At 39.1% G+C, this 20,510-nt stretch overlaps 1 protein-coding gene across 1 annotated transcript; it reads right to left on the bottom strand.

Moving 5' to 3' along the window:
* Positions 1-10,230: 10,230 nt before the first annotated feature.
* On the bottom strand, positions 10,231-15,742 carry LOC128508933 (serine protease FAM111A-like). The gene is made up of 3 exons (XM_053480420.1): positions 15,651-15,742; positions 13,139-13,207; positions 10,231-13,028 (listed from the first exon to the last, which is right to left on the bottom strand). Exons 1-3 carry the CDS (start codon positions 15,654-15,656, stop codon positions 11,217-11,219), a joined length of 1,887 nt encoding a protein of 628 aa, XP_053336395.1. The 5' UTR covers positions 15,657-15,742; the 3' UTR covers positions 10,231-11,216.
* Positions 15,743-20,510: the final 4,768 nt, after the last annotated feature.

The raw sequence follows: 20,510 nt of genomic DNA, 5'->3' as shown, positions 1-20,510 counted from the left end.
CAAGATTAGCAAACTGCAGAACACATCCCGATGGACTGTTTATTGTCACTGGAGATTTTAACCATGTAAATCTCAAGTCAGTGCTCCCTAAATTCCATCAGTATGCTGACTTTGCAATGAGAGGGAAAAACACGCGGGATATTGTTTACACAAACATCCCTGGTGCTATCAGGTAGAGCCCTGCCCTAACTCAGCTACATAGACCAGAATGCTCAGAGAAGGGGTTGAACAGCTGGCAGATGTATTTAGTGAGATCTCTAACATCTCTCTGACCATCGTTCCTGTGCCAAAGAAGTCTTTTGTGTCCTGTTTAAATGACTACTGTCCTGTTGCACTTATAGCTATCATCATAAAGTGTTTTTAGCGGCTTGTCATGAAACATCTCAAGACCCTGCTGCCCCCGTCACTGGACCCATTGCAGTTTGCGTATCGTCTCAACCATTCTATAGATGATGCCATTTCCAACACACTCCATCTGGCCTTCACACACCTAGACAACAAAAGTACTATGTTTGAATGCTGCTCATAGATTTCAGCTCAGCATTTAATACTATTATCCCCCACCACCTGATCGGGAAGCTGAGCCTGTTGGTCTTGGACACCTCGCTCTGTAGCTGGATCCTGGACTTTCTGACTGGAAGGCCTCAGACAGTGTAGATCAGGAACAGCACCTCCAACACCACCATACTGAGCACTGCCAACCCCCCAGGGCTGTGTGCTCAGTCCCTGCTGTTCACACTGTTGACACACAACTCTGCTGACTCCAATCAAATCATCAAGGTTTCTGATGAGACAAGAAACCTTGATGGGAATTAAAGCCTGAAGATCCAAGAGACGAAGTGCAGAGGGTAGGAGACTGGTGTAAAGACAACAACCTGTCACTATGCTAAAAGAAAAAAAAGATAGTTGTTGACTTCAGGAGAACACAGAGCAACCACTCTCCGCTGAACATCAATGGCTCATCTATGGAGATCATCAAGAGCACCAAATTCTTTTGTACCCACCTGGCAGAGAACCTCACCTGGTCCCTCAACACCAGCTCTTTGAACAAGACAGCCCAGCAACGTCTCTTCTTCCTGAGAAGGCTGAGGAAGGTCCAGCTTCCACCACTGATTCCAACCTATCTTCTATAGAGGGGCTACCGAGAGCATCCTGAGCAGCTGCATCACTGTCTGGTTTGGGAATTGTGCCGTATCAGAGAGCAAGACCCTACAGCGGATGGTGAGGACAGCTGAGATCATCATCTGGGTTTCTCTTTCCTCTATCACAGACATCTACACCACACGCTGCATCCGCAAAGCCACCAGCATTGTAGCTGATCATGCACACCCCTCACACACATTCTTCACCTGATATTTGGAAAGAGGACTGATGCAATTAGGCCCTCACATCCAGACTGTAAAAGCTTTTTCTCCTTAATTAAAAGAGACTGGACCGATAAACAGACACACATACACACACACACAAACACATACACACACACACACACACTTAGATGTTTGCACATTTGCACGAGCACTTTATTTTGTCTTATTTTTCTTGTTTTATTTATTTTTTTGCTCTTTTTTGACTTTTTGTATAGTACTTGGATAGTTTTGTTCATTTATGGTGTCAATTTGTTGTCTTAGCTAATCAGCTGAGTTGATTTGTAATCTATGTTGTATGTAGCACCTTGGTCCTGGAAGAACATTGTTTCGTTTCACTGTATACTGTATATGGATAAAATGACAATAAAAACTGACTCAATTGTTTGTTGATTATGTGTACAGTATGTTGCATATTGCATAACTGTCAATGTTAAAAGATTAATTGGTTAGACATCATTATATTCTATTATGCCCTCTATCATATGCTTACGCTCTTATACCTTTATTCCTATCATGTGACACACTTTGTACATATAGAGGGCAGCCTATTCTATTATTCCCTGATCACTCTCTTTTCTACTTTGTGTCATATGGCACTTAAACTGATTCCTTTTAATGAGGACTCTTCTACTTCTGTGGCTCTGGCTCTAAGCCAAGCAGTCTTTCTGCAGAGTGAATGATACTCTGCATCCTTCTCATGCCTTTGGTAGTGGTACTAGTGTACCAGATGGGGGAAGATGTGCTCTCTTGGTTAGGGAGCTGATGTTAAGATCACACTAGAGGTCTTGGCTGATGATTCTGTCCAGGAAGCATAAGGACACCAGATGGGTGTCATTACATTAGTGATATAACTTTACGTCACCCCCTCATTACATGTAGTGATTTTTGTGCACAAGTGTTAAAAAGTGTGCATGTTAAAATACATGGCCCAAAGCCACCCCTCCCTCCCCTGTCAGAAGCTACAACCCTGCAATCATAACATTATCATAGGGATTATATCAGGGGGTAAATATGTGTACAGAAAGTACAACCTGAATTCAAAACAGAAATCAAGAAGCAATATAATACAGATAGAGAACAATGAAGTTAGCAGTGTTCTGTCGTGGAGAGGAGGTAAGCTGAATTCACTGTAATAACATTTGGCTACCAAAGCCCCAAGCCTGGAGATATGGGTGTTTGGTAAAAAACAAAGAGAAAAAGCTCAAGGGAAAAAATACTGCTGAACATTAGAGACCTTTTTTTCAAATTCTGTTCAAATGTAAGTTTTAAAATTACTATGAAATCTACTTAACTGAAAATATACTGAACTAAAACAAAATAAACCATAAACATAAATTAAAGTGTAAAAATGTAATTATTTATTATTCTTAATTATTATTATTATTATCATTAATAATAATAATAATAATAATAGTAACAATAATAATACTTAAGGTGCTTAAGGTGACTGCTGATCAGAGGGTCTCCAGTTTGAGGCCTGTCGCTGTTGAGCCAGTAAGGACAAGATCCTTCACCCTCACCTGCTCAGGTACAATGAGGTTTTGAACATGAGCTTGAGATGCTTCCAGAGAAACTACAGATATCTCTCCAGGAGTGGGGAGGATTTGTTTTGCCTAGGCCAAACCCAACTAGTATTAAGTAATTGTTGCCCAGTGTGGTCAATCTAATTGTGGAAACTGGTAATGCATGCACATCATTCACACTGCAGTAATGTGCTGCATAAATTCCCCAACCTTTCATCCTTGGTGTTTCTGCAGTGTTTCCTGTGCAGATGAAGATCTGTGTTATACCCACAGTGATGCACAATTCTGTGTGACACACAAACCCGGCTTTGACGGACTCCTGAAGTCGCTCAAGTAATGACCTAGTTAGAGATATGGCTATTAAGAATGCGCGTCTCGAGAAAAGGACTCTCATGAACTGCTGAAGTACACAGACCATGGTGAAATTTTCCAAGTAGGGATAACTGCAGACTGGAGCAAAAGGCGTGCCGAAAGGTTGGGGCGTGCCGAACGGTAGGGGGCGTGTCGAAAGGGTTCTCACTGGTGAAAGGAGCTTCTGCGTTGGCCAATCAGCGTGCCGAAAGGTAGGGGGTGTGTCGAAAGGTAGGGGCGTGTCGAAAGGTAGGGGGTGTGTCGAAAGGTAGGGGTGTGTCGAAAGCTTTCTCATTGGTGAACGGAGCTTCTGCGTTGGCCAATCAGCGGTAATCCTATTTATATGTAAGTACCTTTAGTTTAGCGTGGAAGAACATAGCGGCGGTAAGGCTTGGTGTGGTTAGTCAATATAAATAATTTATTTCTTTATTTTCGTCATTTAATTGTTCGTTTAATTGTTGTCGACAGACACATATTACTGTGGCATCGGACGGAAAGGAGTGTTCACAGCATTTTATTCTGACAGAGAGTTTGACGGATTCTGTTCGATGGACTGCTACTACAGCATGAGTGAATGAGCAGATTGAGTGTATGGGTTGGGTGGAGGCATTATTTATTTTTTGATAAAACTTGTGAAGACAAGCTCTTAAACGGAGCAGCTCTGCCTCCACATTTGGAACTAAATAAATGTTTTATTGGCTAAAATTGTGTCTGTTTACTGAATTGATGCCACTTTAAAGGTTACTAAACTTTACTCCTCCTCCTCCTCATTGTGGTGTTTTATAAACCAATTTTATAACTTTTTTTGGTCTTGTTTAACCAATACAAAGTTAATAGTATTCCAAAAATATTAGAATTACATAAAAATGTTATGAACAGCTCGTGGTACTATATTCTTTTAAATAATTGTAATTTGATTTTGATTATGTGTTTAATACAGTTGAGGCTAGAAGGAATACAGTTTGAGCTCTATTGGGCATGCGCACATCAATCAAACGTTTATTTTCTCTCACTGTACATATATGTATATATATATATTCCTCCGATCTGCAGCGACCCCTGTCTCAAATTTTCAGGCACATGATGTACATTACCTGTAGAGGGCAGTCATGTTTCAATCTCAGGTATCTACTGAAGCCAATAATGTGTTAATCTCTCTCAGGCGCCTCTTGACAGCAAGCGACAGAGCACATGAATGTGTGAGAACCATATTTTTAGGTTCTGTTTATGTACAGTTGAAACTAAAATATAATATTAATGATTCCACTATTAATTGTTTATATAAAATCATGGGTGTAAAACCAGTGGTCGAATTGTAAAAAAAAAAAAATCAACAGGGATGGTGTGGTCAAGTATTTTATTATTATTATTTTCATTATTATTATTATTATTATTATTATTATTATTATTATTTTTATATTAAATACTATTAAATAATTAATAATAGGATGGGGGCTACAACTAAGTATACAAAATGACTGCGCAATATGTCAAATGTTTAAGAACAGTTTTATATATAAAAGTTATATATAAGTTTAATTACATCAACTTGTAGCCATCAAAACAAAACACATTCACTTAAACATGCAATTGTCAAAACTGATCCTTTAATAATAAAAATCTACATAAACACCAGTAATTAAATAATTTAATTTAATGGTACTGTAGTTTTGTATAACTACGCACCAATCTCTCTCTCACACACACACTCACACACACACACACATACTGTACACACATCATCATCATATTACTATTATGGCATTTAAAAATCTATTTCTGACCCTTTTGTACGCAAGCATGTAGGTGAAGCCACAAAGTCTAATGAAAAAACAAAACCTCTGCTTTAAATTGAATCCCTCACAAACTTGCGTAAGCCTTTAAGCACAATATTGAATTCTGATTGGCTAATTGCGGTTTTTAATAATAATAAAATAGTTTTTTATTATTTTTATTTTGTAGGGAGTTTAATATTTAATTCCATTAATATATGAATATGACAAATGTGACATAATACACAGCATTAATTAATCTAAAGGGGATGGTTTGTGCCATTTTATCTTTTACAGTGTGTGTGTGTGTGTGTGTGTGTGTGTGTGTGAGTGTGGGGGGGGGTTGGCGGGCGGGGGTACCTCTCTGCTGGTTTATGACTACCAGATGCTTCATTTTATTTATATTGTTCATGTTATGTGATATTGAAGACATGACCTGAATCAACAGAATCCTTTCTCTTCTCCTTTGCTTGGCTGCCTTTAGCTCTCCATTTGCCTGAAAGTGGATTAGATGACTGTGTGTTATCTAGCCGTTTCTTAGAGCCAACTTGCTTGTACCCGTTGTCAGTCTGGAAGAGGAAGAGGACACTTGAATATCATGCTCACCTAGTCTCAGGTGATATTGTGTGACCTGGCTAAATTTTCACTGGTAAACGCTGGGCCACTAGTTAATAAGACTTACATCCTGAATAATTTCATCACATCTCTGGAATTGGGCTTTTTATGTATAAAGGACATTTGGTAAACTGTTGGTAAGTCTAGTTTATTTACTAAAGTTTTACTGCGTATGTTAATTAAGAATTTCTGGACATAAAGGAGGAGTATTGACTGTGTTTATGACAAGTTTTAACTGTAAACAGCTAGCATTATATTTCTACTCCAGTTTTGAACCAAACATGTTCGAGTTAAAGCACTCTTATCTGGAATTATGCTTAAAGTGCCCCTATTATGCCATTTTAAAGGTTGCTAATATTGCTTAATGAGTCTCTTAAAACAGGTTTACATGTATGCAATGTCAAAAAACACTAAATGATTCGTAAACGACTCGTGTGAAGCAGTTGGAAGATTGAGTCTGTCTAAACCCTTCCTTTCCGTGAGCCCTCACTGCTGTGATTGGTCAGATGGCGCGGTGATTTATGATTGGTCTACCGCTACAGCGTGTGTCGGAAAACGAAATGCCCATGACCATAACTGAACGACGGCGCTGGAGACGCGTCAATACATAGAAAAGATGGCGTCGGTTTTACCAAGTTCAAGTTCAAGTTCAAGTAGGCTTTATTGTCACTTCAACCATATACAGTTAGTACACAGTGAAACACTGCACCACGTTCCCTCCGATCCTCCAGCACTGCTCGCCTCATCCCACCATCTCTCAGGGATCGAGGGCGGCATTCATCCAGGCTCTTTTCTGTTCTGGCACCTAGGTGGTGGAATGAACTTCCTCTAGATGTCCGTACATCAGAGACTTTGACTATCTTTAAACGACGACTCAAGACGCATCTGTTTCTCCAGTACTTGGACTAACCCCCCCCCCCCTTCCCCCCCCCGAGGGAAAAAAAAAAACTCAGATGTGTTGGACTAATGGTACTTAGTTATTAACCTAGTTAACCCAGTGTAAGTATGTATCCAATGTTGTAAACATTAAAGCACTTTTTGTAAGTCGCTCTGGATAAGAGCGTCTGCCAAATGCCTAAATGTAAATGTAAACGAAACAACGTTCCTCCAGGACCAAGGTACTACATGCAACATAAACTTACAACATAAATTAACAGAGAAGCTAAACTAGCTAACTAAGAGGTCTAGTTAGCTGGCTAGCAGAGACAGGACAGAGAGACCTAACATAAATTACAACATAAATTAACAAAAACTAACTAAAACTAACTAACTAAAGAAGACTATCTAACAGGTTTTACAGACAACAGACAACATAAAGTGCACGTTACCGTGTAACAACCAGCTAATTTTATATTAACTGTGGATACAAAAATCGAGAGTCTTTTATCTTTGTGTTGGTGTTGCGTTAAAAGGCCGGTGAGCAAAAAGGACAAACACAAACAAGTAGATAAAGCAAACGTGTATTATACAAAACTAAATAAAGTAAATGAAAAAGGTGCACAACAACCAAACAAAGATATAAACAATATTTACAAACTATATATAATAAACGGTATGTGTGTGAACGCGAGTGAGTGGAAAATGTCCGAAGTCCGTGTTTATTGTATGTGTGTTATCCGAGTATACCGAGTATGGTTCAGTCTCACCGGGGTTAATGAAGTCCGAGAGGCCGATGAGGGAGGGTGAGAAGTCCGGGGAATATGTCCAGTCAAAGATAATCCGGTTAAAAAATCTTCAAAAGAAAATAATCCACAACAATCTCTCCTTCTCTCGTCCAAACAAATAACGCCAGCGCTGGTCCACCATTACTACCCCCCCCCACCCTTTTTTCTGATCACATGCCTGTTCTTTTCAAATTCTCTCTTATTTTTGTTTTAATGTTGAGATGTTATTGTTTGAGCACAAGTGGGAGAAAGAAAAATTATATGTTTTTTTTTTTTAAAGAACATCCTGAGTGACTACCAAAGAACTGTAAAAAGGAAGACAAAATTATAACAACGCGGGTCTCGAGAGGGGAAGAACCGCGCAAAAATACTCTGCACTGTGCAGGACGTGCAGATCCGCGGGCTGTACATGAGTTCTGTAAATGCAGAGGCGTGGTCACCCAGACACATGGTTGCTAGGTGACACCATTGCAAAGGCACACAGCGTGGACGCGCTGCACCTGGCAGCATGTCTGTTGAAGGGTCCTGATACTTGTGTTATATATATGTGTGATATACTTGTTTAATTTGCTTATTTTGCATTATTATGCATTGAGGGAGGACTTGTTATTTATTGTTTTGTTTGGATTTTATTTTATTATTATAGTCTGTTGTTATACTCTGTTACTGTAACTGCAGCTATTGTATGACTCTACAGCACTTTGGTTAACTGTGTTGACTTTAATTGTGCTTTATAAATAAATTTAATAAATTTGACTGTGACTGCTGTTTGATGATCTTCCAGCCTGTTACTTCTTTCCTGTTTTCCTGCTAACCTTATGTGTTTGTGTTCTCGTCTGTACCTGTCTGCAACACTCTCCCTGACACCATTAGCATAGCGCTTAACATAAATCTAAATACCAGGGGAACATGCTAACACCATGCACATAGCACAAAGATTCACACTGAATCTCATCAAATAATTAAAGAACCCCAGTGAAAGAAGCAGACCCATTTAGGTCCAGTTTAAATAAAAAACAAACCTCAAACTGCAGATACAACAACAGCTGGCGACAGGGGCGGATTTAGCAATTTGGGGGCTCAAGGGGAACATGGATATGGGGCCGTCTGCATTCAGTGTTTTTTCAAAAGTCTACCCTAGACTTCCCTTCACTCGTCATCCCACAACAATCTTATCCGGATGTCTAGACAGCTCTGTAGAAAAAAACAACAACAAAACATTAACAGGATAACTGATGCACTAACTTTAAAATCGTTTAACAAACAATGCTTTTGGACAATAAGAATGTAACTCATCGTCAGTTTACTTATCTGATATTACAGCTCAGAACCCTTTGTATTTCAATATGATCGGCAGGTTAATAGTTGACGTCTGTCCTCGGTTGTCTTCCATGTTGTTTCACTAAAGTAAGAAAACCCATGACAGGTCAATGGAGTGACACAAATAATACCAAAGAATACTTATTAAAATCATTACCTCTTATCTTTATCCCTGCCTTCCCCTCTTTGTCTCTGTCTCACTCTTCTTCACTCTGTTTGTCTTTCTGTCTTCTTCTTTTGTCCCTTTAATGCTTTTAATTTAATGTATTTCTCCTGCTCCTCAACTGCTTTCTTTTTCTCCTTTCAATCCTTTTAATGCATTTCACTGTTTCTCTTCCGTCACCACTATATACATTTTCCTCTTTTTTGTATTTTTTTCATGTCTTTCCTTCTTTTCTCCCCTTTTGAAACTGTGTTTCTCCAGCTTTTATTCTTTCTCCATGTTTTTGGATATTATTTACTTTTAAACAGCTCACTATTCGTTTATCAAATGAGATTTAGTGGGTGGGAAAACATATAAATATTGGGGTGTTGGATTAAGAATAATATAAAAAAAAATGTTAATTTGTTAATATTTCATATAATTATTGTGTGCATGGCTGGGGTGAATAGTGTAGGCTTCAACACACTTTAATATTCCTGACTCCATATCCACTGATTTTCTGACTTTGTGCTCAGTGGAGATACTGTAATAGCACGTGCAGACAGTCGTTCTTGTGACGTTGTTGACCTGAGGTGACCTGTGACTATCTGCTGCACAGGCATGAAAAATTGTGTTACCTTAGCCAACGATCATATTAATTGTCTGTTCTCCTCCAGTTTTTTCTGTACCACTTGTAACTTAGTTTCATCAAAATGCAGTGAATAACTTTGCACTTTCGTCACACAGGATGTACCATTGTAGTGTGTGTTTGTGGGCTGACTAAAACTCGCGTGGCGTAATGGTATTCTAATGCTATTACAATTAGTGGATTTTAATCATTTCAAACGTTAGACGTAATTGTTTGCTAAAAATACTTAGTTGGACTAAAGGCAGGGGACCCTGGCAGTTTGGGGCTCTAGGCACTCGCCTACTTTTGCCTAATGGTAATGCCGCCTCTGCCTGGCGATAAAGGTGAGTTCAGGTCAATAGTTTTGGTGGTTTAAGAAAAAAGTGACCAAAGTGGAGTGAAAGAAAAAAGTGGAGGTCAACAGCAGTGTCTCTTTTCTGAGTCTCTCTGCTCCTCTGAGGTGAGCCTGAGTTATTCTTTTCCTTATTCTGAGGAGAGCTCAGAGTAAAGTCGCCCTCTGGAGATGAAACGAGTGAACTGCTGCAGGAGAAAAAGGAAAAATGGTAAAAGGTGCCACTTGCTGCCAGGGACAACACGTCATCCTACACCAGAAATACATGAGAATTCAACCTACGGTGAATCAGAAGAAGAAACTGTGTGACTGAGACCTCCACATTACGTGCCCACAGATATTAATAAGTTAGACAAAGACTTAAACCATCATATTATTAATCATGTTATTAATAGAAAAGGAGAATGATGTATAATTGTTATTTTATTGTAATTATTATTATAATCTTTCAGTCATGTTAAACATCTCTTCATGTTCTTTAAGGTCCATGTGGTAATGAAACCTCCTCACTCACACAGCAGTGTGTTATCTCTGTGCTGTGTCCGACTCATGCAGCTGTCAATCTTATTGTAAATCAACTTCAATAAAACTCTCTTCTGTCTCTTCTTTTTAAATCTGCTTGTGCTTTTATTCAGGAAGAAACAAGGAAATGATTACATGATCCAACATGAATACAGACAAAAGCATTAGAATCAATTATATCATTAAAGTGTATTAAAGATTAAATTCTGACTTGTTCCAGTAAAAGAAGGTGTGAATGAGTTAGTCACACAAAACTCTATAAAGTTATACGAGAGAAGATTATAATGTTCAGCCCTGTTTATTTGCTGTGTAGAGAAAAAGAGAAGAGAGAGAGAAGCCCCAGTGTGATGGAGAGATTTAAGGTCTGATGATCTTCAGTAAGCACTTGGTCAGAGTCACAGGGATGAAAGTCACGAGCTGAGATATTCCTTATTAAAACAGTTATGTGACATAAAGCAGGAGTGCAAACTCAGACTCTGATCTGTCTACAAACTGATGCTCTGTTATATTTAATGTTATTATTATTATTATTATTATTATTATTATTATCTATTCTACATACAAACTCCAATAACCCAAAGAAAAAGAGGGTTGTTACATATAAGAAGCAGAAGAATTCATCACTAATAATTCGGATAAATTTTTTCTAACACCAAACTAACACCAGCTGTCGTTTGCTTCATCACATCTTATTGGCTCAAAATATTAAGGTGAGAGGTGATAAATCAATCAGGGTCGGCGATTTTCCTGTTTCCGACTGCAAACTGCTAGTTCTGGAGCTACAATCTGGTGAGTATCGAGATTGGATTATAGGAGGAGACGTTTAGATCAGATTTTTGAAGACTCCATGGATATTGTTGCCTCTATACACCAACAAACTGGATTTGAAATGGAGCACTTAAGATGTGACTACAGTGTAGACTTTCAGCTTCAATTCATGGTCACTGGTATTCAACATCCTTAGTTGGCCTGATGTTCTCTCGGCAGCTGTTCTTTTGCCTTGTTAACAACGAGTTTCAGGTTGCTGGAGGCCCAAAACTCCTGAACTACATCAGACCTTCCACTCCCGCTGCATTGTATTAAGATCTGTTTCAGAATAGGGAACATTGGAAAGCCAAATTCCATCACACTCCTTGTTTCTCCACTTTCTCCTGGATAAACATATCCACCGGTGTGAACACCAATCAGGTTGCAGTAATCGTCAAACACTGGTGAGCCAGATGATCCATGGAAGAAACAGGAATTGTAGGAGATCTGAGATACTTTGACTTCCCAGTTCTCAGCGAGGCATTGTTTATTTATGACATGAATGTTTGGGTTATTTTCACAGTGTTGTGCTATTTCTTGTTGAACGTTTTCTTTTCTGATAATAAAACATGGGTCCATCCGTTTAACTCCATTATCTGGGTGTCCAATTATGCAGACACCACCCATGATGGGTGGAGGACTATAGCATCTAATCAATTCAGGAAATTTTACATCACTGCTCAGTTCGAGTAGAGCAAAGTCCAGATGGTTCCCTATGTCATCTTTCCCATAGAAGTCAGCAACAAAATTTTGCTCTACTGGTATCTCAGTTACTGAAGTGTTCAGAACTTCAAATCCAAACACAGCTGTTAGATTGTGTGGACGTCCTGTTATACAGGGGAATAAGTCTCTAACAACATGTTTGTTGGTGAGGACAAACCTCTTGAAGAGCAGGAATCCAGTTCCTCTTGGAGAACCACTATTGCGGATCTGACAGACGGAGTCAGACAACCGTATTAACTCTTTAACCCTGTTTACCTCGGAAAAGCTCTGAACACTTTTATCATACTCCACTCTGAAGAACTTCTTCAATTCACCATCATCCTTCAGGTTCTTTTGTTCTTTCAGCGTCTTCACCAAATCCTCGTACTGATTTTTCAGGATACTGAGGATCTCCTGTGAGTTTGGGATCTCCTTTATGGAAAAATTCTTTACTTCTACATTACTCTTAAGATCCTCTCTTTGTTTCAGAGTCTTCAATAAATCACTGTGCTGCTCTCGCAGAATATTGAGGATCTCCTGTGTGTTTGGGATCTCTTTTGCTTCTGGGTATTTTCTAGACTCTTTCTCTTTCACTATTTTCTTCTTTTCAGTGCTGGAGGTCTCAGGAGTTCCACAATCATTGTGTTTTTTGTCTATTTGGGTAGACTTTAAGCCCTTTGTGGGGTTGGGATTAATAATAATCTGGAACTTCATACCATTCAGACTGACATCAACAGGTTCTGACAGATTGATGAAGGTTTTTGAGGACTCTTCATAGAGAATGCCTTTCTGAAAAATCTTTTCTTTAAATCTCCCATCACGCCTAAGAGCTGCTTCCACGTTTTTTCCCTTCACTGCATACACACACACATAACTAGTTTCTATCAAGTTAATGTGTTGCAAAATATATTGGATATTAGCACCACCATTTTTGCTTATGTAGAAACTAACAAAGTTTTCACGTTCTGCCATTAAAGCAGGCTCAAGTGGGGTCTTCTCAACTATAACTGTGCTGATTTTTCTGACTGTTTTGAAGTCAATGTCCAGAGTCTCATTTTCATCGATCAGACAAATAGGGAAGTCTGGGGTCACAGTCGCTGCTAGAGTCGTCCGTCTCTCGATAATCAGTGCCTTTTGCTGATTATTTTCAGAAATGCTTTTAAAAGAATCGTTTGAGTGCAGAGCCTCCTGGATGGTCATTGACTGATCACAGGTCACTTTATAATTCCTTTTATTGTAACAGAATTTGAAGCTTTTAGTTCTCTGTGAGAGGAGAAAAGAACTTCAGTTACACGGGATAGTAATCACCCTAATTAATTTTAGATCAGTATTAATAAATAATTAGGCTAATAAGTGACATTTGTGTGACTTACTCTCTGAGAAGTGTCCATGCCCCGCCCACACTGCTCTCTCTCCTCTTTGACAACAATATTCATTCTTCCCTGGAAAAGAAAGAAAGATTCAAGGATTAAAACTAAAAACTAGGATTAAAAACTAGACTCCAGTGGTGGTGTGAACACATCTATAGATTATTGTTACCGTGTTAGACACACTGCAGTGTATTTGTTCTGCTGAGAGAATGGAGTAATGCCTCTTTTTATATTAGTCCTAAACATTAGCATTATCACAGCACTGGTCTAAAGGGTAAAGAACACATGATGATGGAGGAGTTAAACAGGAAACCTACAGGTTCACTACACTCTCCACTACAGACTCTGAGTTCTGACTCGACCTAGAACTGAGCTTTAGATGCGTTCTACATCTGTAGTGAAATTATCTGCACTCTCCCCCCTGCCCCTGCACAGCCCCGCCCCCACTCTCTCTATATAAACATGCATAGCCCCACCCTCACTCTTCCTCTACACCTGCACAGCCCCGTCCCCACTCTCTCTATATAAACATGCATAGCCCCGCCCTCAGTCTCCCTCTACACCTGCACAGCCCCGCCCCCACTCTCTCTATATAAACATGCATAGCCCCGCCCTCAGTCTTCCTCTACACCTGCACAGCCCCGCCCCCACTCTCTCTATATAAACATGCATAGCCCCACCCTCACTCTCCCTCTACACCTGCACAGCCCCGCCCCCACTCTCTCTATATAAACATGCATAGCCCCGCCCTCAGTCTCCCTCTACACCTGCTCAGCCCCGCCCCCACTCTCTCTATATAAACATGCATAGCCCCGCCCTCACTCTCTCCTACACTTCAATTCAATTCAATTTTATTTGTATAGCGCTTTTAGCAATTTTCATTGCCGCAAAGCAGCTTTACATAGTCAAAAGAATTATTTAGGTTTGTATGGAATGTGAATTTGTATGAATCAAAATGGTCAGATAGTCCCTGGTGAGCAAGCCGAGGGCGACAGTGGCAAGGAAAAACTCCCTGAGATGGTAAGAGGAAGAAACCTTGAGAGGAACCAGACTCAACAGGGAACCCATCCTCATTTGGGTGAAGCAAAAAGCAGTAAATGATCTGCATTTATACAGTGTGTAGGGTGGGAGGCAGTTCAGCTATAATAGCTGATGTTAATTGATGTTAATATGGAGTCCAGGTAGTTATTGAAGACCCAGGTAGACTTGTAAGAAGTTCCAGTCATGAACTATCGAACTGTCAAGTCCCCAGAGAAACAGTTGCCAACACCAGTCAAGGCCAGAACCATTTTCTAGGTAGAGACTGCACAGCCCCGCCCCCACTCTCTCTATATAAACATGCATAGCCCGCCCTCACTCTCTCCTACACCTGCACAGCCCCGCCCCCACTCTCTCTATATAAACATGCATAGCCCCACCCTCACTCTCCCTCTACACCTGCACAGCCCCGCCCCCACTCTCTCTATATAAACATGCATAGCCCCGCCCTCAGTCTCCCTCTACACCTGCACAGCCCCGCCCCCACTCTCTCTATATAAACATGCATAGCCCGCCCTCACTCTCTCCTACACCTGCACAGCCCCGCCCCCACTCTCTCTATATAAACATGCATAGCCCCGCCCTCAGTCTCCTTCTACACCTGCACAGCCCCGCCCCCACTCTCTCTATATAAACATGCATAGCCCGCCCTCACTCTCTCCTACACCTGCACAGCCCCGCCCCCACTCTCTCTATATAAACATGCATAGCCCCGCCCTCAGTCTCCTTCTATGCCTACACAGCCGCGCCCCTACGCTCCCCCTGCACCTGCAAAGCCCCGCCCCCACTGTCTCATGATATATTTACATTTACATTCATGCATTTGGCAGACGCTCCAGTTAACTTATCTAGCGCGACTTACAAAAGTCCTTTGAGGTTTTTGGCACTGGATAGATACTTACACTGGGTTACTGGGTTATTAACTAAATTTAAATTTAAATTTTATTTGTCACGTACACAGTCATACACAGTACGATATGCAGTGAAATGCTTATACGACCGCCTGTGACCTTAAAAATGTAAAAACGGTTAACAAGAAATAAATAGAACAAAATCTAAAAAATGTAAAAAAAAAAAATTAAGAAATATAAAAAAACATATCTATACAATAAGAAAAAATATAAGGATGAGTGGAAATGTCCAGGAAATGTGCGAATTTGGATGTGTGTGTAGATGTCCATGGTCCATAAATGTCCATAATCTGCAATGTGCAAAAGTGCAAGTGTCCATTAATGTCCGGGGTATGTGCAACTGTGCATGAGTGTACAGATGAGTAATGTCCATGAGTGTCCATCAGTGCCATCAGTGAGACACAGTTGAAAAGAGACATTCAGGCACAAAAACCCAGAAAGTCAGAGAATGAAACAGCTGTCACCATCTCACCCACGCTTATTTTTAAAATAATGCTTTATAATGCATTGGTTTGTTTTTTTTTCTCTTTTTTGACCTTTTAGTATTTTCTTCGTTTCTTACTCACCTCCATGTCTCCTGCTCTGCTGTAGATGTCCTCTTGCTCATTTACTCCATCTTCTTCTCTCTTTATAGTCTGAATGTAGTAAAGTGTAAGAAATTATCTTACGAGTGTTGTTGTTTGCCATAATGCTCAGGAATCACTTACTAACTTTAACTAACTTTTTCTGATCAGATTACTAATTATTATTTTATCAAGAAACTTCTACACTTCTATCTAGTATTGTACACTTCTATCACCTGACAAGTACTCATTTTCTCAACATACTTTTCTTGTTTTCTGAGGGTTGATAAGATACTTGCGAATATCACTGCCACCTTTCCTCTTGCTCATGGTAATAGTCCCTGTGAATGAAAGCTGAGTGTAAATAAGCAGCTCACACACCATTTAAACTAATACTACTAATAATATTTATCATAAACACACAGATGTACAGTACACTACACACAGATGAAGAGTAAATGAAAGCTGCTACTGTCTACATAAACTCCACATGCAGTGCAACAGAACTTCACCTGGGCTTTTTAACAAACACAGAGTAATAAAGATGGTAATGTTACTGTCACTGTGTGCACCTTGGTTGGTCGCTGAGTAAATATACGTGGATAATTAACAGTCCAGGTAAGTTAGCTATGACAGCTAATCAATGTTAGCTATGATGGGTATAAATGGTGGAGTGAACAGAGCCTGGCTGGTGTTTGGAACATACCTACTTACCTCAGTTACCACACGCTAGCTAGCTTTTGCATTTGATAGAACTCAGTAATCTGTCCCTACCTGTGTCAACTCCTACATTTCTTGTGGTGAGATAAACTACAACGATTCCAGTTAGCCGGTTAGCTAAAGCGATGCATAGCAGACAGCTCAAATCAGCCACACCCATAATTATACATAACTTTATGGCCTAATATAATTTTAACTGATGAGTTAAATAAATATTGACCCCCTGTCCAGTTATCATGAATATAAAATCTATCTATGGAGACCAAACCTATGTTTTAGTACCAGGCTGTAAACATGTTTATTTCTGTTGTAAAGTTGGACATTTTAAAATGGGGCTCTATGGGAATTGACTCACTTTTGGAGCCAACTCTTAGTGGTCTTTTGAGGAACTGCACATTTGATCACTTCTTCATTGACATCATTTTCAGAACCAGTAATCACCCTTTAAACGTTACACAAAGGGAGCCAGAATGTACAGGCTAATGCACAGGATGTATGCTAGGTGTCGCTGCTCCTTCTCTCTCAGCTTCCTTTCCTTTCCTGTTGTGTGCTGTGTTATCAGCTAGCTAATGTTCTGACAGGAAGTGAGCATAACACTGCTAGATAATAATCATTCATAAATGCATCATCATAACACTTTATAAAATCTACCAGAATAGACAGTGATGTACAGTAGCCTATGTAACACTCATTATATTTTACATTTTAATACGTTATAAGTAATAAAACAGAGGGACAGTACAGGGATAAACACTGTCTCTATGTCTAAAACCACACATGGAGTATTTGATATGAATTGTACCTGTACAGATCAGTCACGCCAAAGAGTTTGAAACGCTAACTCCTTCTGAATCCTCACTGGTCGAGCAGCAGCTTCTGCTGGGGTAGAACAACACCGTTCAGACACACCACGCACAGAACTGCACAGCACCGGAGTACTAGAACCTGTAAAGATGATCATTAATATCATCATTAAGTAATAATTAATTAATTTGTTTAGTTATGATTACATTTACTAACGAATACTTTAGAGGATGGTGTGGGGTAGCCAATCGTAGAGAGAACAAATATGTCTTTTAAGAGCAGAGTGTGAAGGTTTAATTAGCAGAGAAATAGCACAGTTTGCTAGGAAAAATTGTTTGTGCACGTCTTGCTGGCACATCTGTGACCAAGACATCTTTGTGATGTTTAAATTATATATATATAAAAATTAGCACAGATTTCAAACAAACTTTTTGTATGTTGTCTTTAGGAGTTATTGTTTGGAGAAACTTGAGTAAATTAATGAAATTAGTATATTTTGAAATATAATAATTGTTGAAAAATAATTGTGGAAACTAGTGAGTTTTGTTTTCCTTCAAAAAAATCTGGAATTGCAGATTGCCAGATTGGGTGGGTTTCTGTCTACATTTCCTAACCTTACACTCGAAAAAAAAAATTTTGGTGGATGTACTGTGGGTCAAAAAAATGGAGGACTTTAACTTTATTAATATTTCACTTCACAACGTAAAATACTTTGACTCAAGTTCAGGATTTTATCCCTCGTCCCCTGCTGGATCTGAGTCATAATGAAAGCGTTTGTGCTCCATCACACAGAACTACATCACTACAGTTCCCAGATCACAGCGAACTACAAACATGGCCACTACAAACTATAACTCCAAGTACAACACTCCACCAGCAGGAACACACTTAGCTGAACTCAAATCTCTCTCTCTCTCTCTGTAGTAAACTCTTAGACTCCTGTATTAGTGTGACTGACCCGTTGGACCTGTAGCTGTGACTCTGGTTCCTGGTGTTTGCTCTCGCTGTGAGTGTCGGTTCTGTCTGATCCTCTGTCTGGTCCGACCTCCTGTTTACTGACTGAACATTTAAACTTCTTACAGATTGTTTTAATAAACCCAGTAAAGATCTCACTGACACTCTACACTTTTACATTTTACACACACACACACACACACACACACACACACACACACAATATGCAGGGTAAAGTCAACAGTTTCAAAATAATAACCATTCAGATTATATGAAATGATAATTCCAAATATTTTTTATTTATCTCCACACCGTATTCATTATAAAATCCTAGTTTTAAACAAGAATCGATCTGCTAAAAGTTACATTCCTTTTTATCCCCCATAAGCTCAGTTACACAGTGAGTATTATTATTATTATTATTATTATTATTATTAATTTAGTGACTATTAATGTAATAAATCTATAAAATCTCACCTTTGATGATGAAGTATCTCAGGAGTTTACTTCAGGTTACTGTGGAGAAACAAGCTGCCAACTCTAGGGGCGACAATAACTGTTAGTGAGTTTCGTTTTCCTTGGAAAAGCCTGGAATGTCGGGTTGCCAGATTTGGTGGGTTCTGTTTACATTTCTTCACCTTACACTTAAAAAAATATTTAACAGATGTTTAGTAACAACTAAAGTGTCTGTAATGGGTGGAGGTTAAAAACTGTGTGTGTGTGTGTGTGTGTGTGCCCTGCGATGGACTGTCATTCAGGCTGTACCCCACCTCATGACCCCAAATTTCCTTTGGTAGGCTCCACTCCCCTGTGACCCTGTTCAGTATAAGTGCTATAAAGAATGAGGGAGTGAGTAATAAAAACGAGTGCAAGTAAAAGGGGAATTTACTTAATGAAAAGATATCACAAGGCTGAATATCATATCATATCACTAATATATTGAAGCGAATTTCCCCCATAAGAAATAAGGAAAACTCAGATGATTTGTTCCACAACCCAAAAATATTCAGATAAAAATAATTAATGCTGTAGAACATCTTTCTTACTCCTCTCACAGTAGCCCCCTCCTTCTTTTCAAATAGTAGATACACACACTCACACACACACACGGTCTCAGTGTTACAGTAGACAGTATATGCGTGCATGGATGTTGACTATCTGAGTCACACGTGCACTTTGAGCCAGCATGGGAGACGATTAACCACACGAGCGCGAGAGAGAGAGAAGAACCATCGGCTCAGTTGTGCTCATGTGGCGCTCGGCAATAACAAATAGCAATAAATTTTGTATCAAGATAGTTTTATGTTTTTCTTTTCCTGAAGTATGTTTACATTTTTGGCTGGCTCTGTATATATAATATATAATTTCTAAAATATACTTATTTATAAAAATATAAATGGTTCCTGTGCCCATCATAGCTTCTTCCAGTCTTTTCCACGGCTCGCAAAGAATCTTGGGATATGTTGGGAGGTGAAGTATACACCGTTGCATCCTTTATTTTCAGGGGAAAGATCACATTTGTCCTCTGTGCGTTACCCTGGTAACGTAGACATCTCAATACCTGTTACTGTTGCTACTGTGTACCTTTCAGACTACTGAAAATGCACATTGACTATTTATTAAAACAACAACTGATACCTTTACAAAATGTATACTTCTGAAATGTGTATAATTTGTGAATAAATAATGTGATTAAAAGATGTATGTAGAAAGTCCTTTTTTACAAATTAGTAACCTATGTAATAGTAATAATTTATTAATTAAATAGTTAAAAAATATTATATTTAATTTAAAAATACTAAAGTTAAAATCTAACATAAATATAATTACAGTTCTTATTGTGTTATACTAATATGAAGTCATCCTCTATAATAATGCTAATAATTACATGAATACATTTTTGAGTTTCATTCTTTTCACGCTCCAGCAAGGCGCAATGACTGATGGGAAATTTTTTATTTCCAGTAAAGACCCGTTGTTCAGTTGTTCACTACACCATAACAGTTCCCTTTGAACTTAGCAGGTTCACTCCCTGCATTTGGAATCACACTTAACATGGCTGTGCAGTGCAGTGTACTTCTCAGGGTACTATTAGCCAATCGAATCACAGCTTTAGTCACGATGCTATGATCTGATGATGATGATCTGATAGGCTGCAGGAAATGCCCTTTTGATAAAGTGCATCTTTGAATCGAACCACATCAGGGCAGCCTGAAAAATCCCCACACTAATGCAGAGATGTTTACCAATAGCGAGCGGTTTGTAAATGCAGGTTTGTCAGTCTGTAAACACAAAAAATCACAAAATACATTTCTAAATTTCTGACATTTATGTGTGAATTCTGAAACTGATCTGATTCCATATTTTTTATATATATCTCTTTGA

The sequence above is a fragment of the Clarias gariepinus genome, chromosome 21, assembly GCF_024256425.1.
Source record: "Clarias gariepinus isolate MV-2021 ecotype Netherlands chromosome 21, CGAR_prim_01v2, whole genome shotgun sequence".
NCBI lineage: Eukaryota > Metazoa > Chordata > Actinopteri > Siluriformes > Clariidae > Clarias > Clarias gariepinus.
Note: the sequence above shows the minus strand (reverse complement) of the source record. Positions and strands in the feature narration are given on the sequence as shown.

Coding starts and splice junctions, on each gene's coding strand:
- LOC128508933 (XM_053480420.1), bottom strand. Junction 13,029..13,138: donor GCATGGACACTTCTCAGAGA/GTAAGTCACACA, acceptor CTCCTCTCACAG/AGAACTAAAAGCTTCAAATT.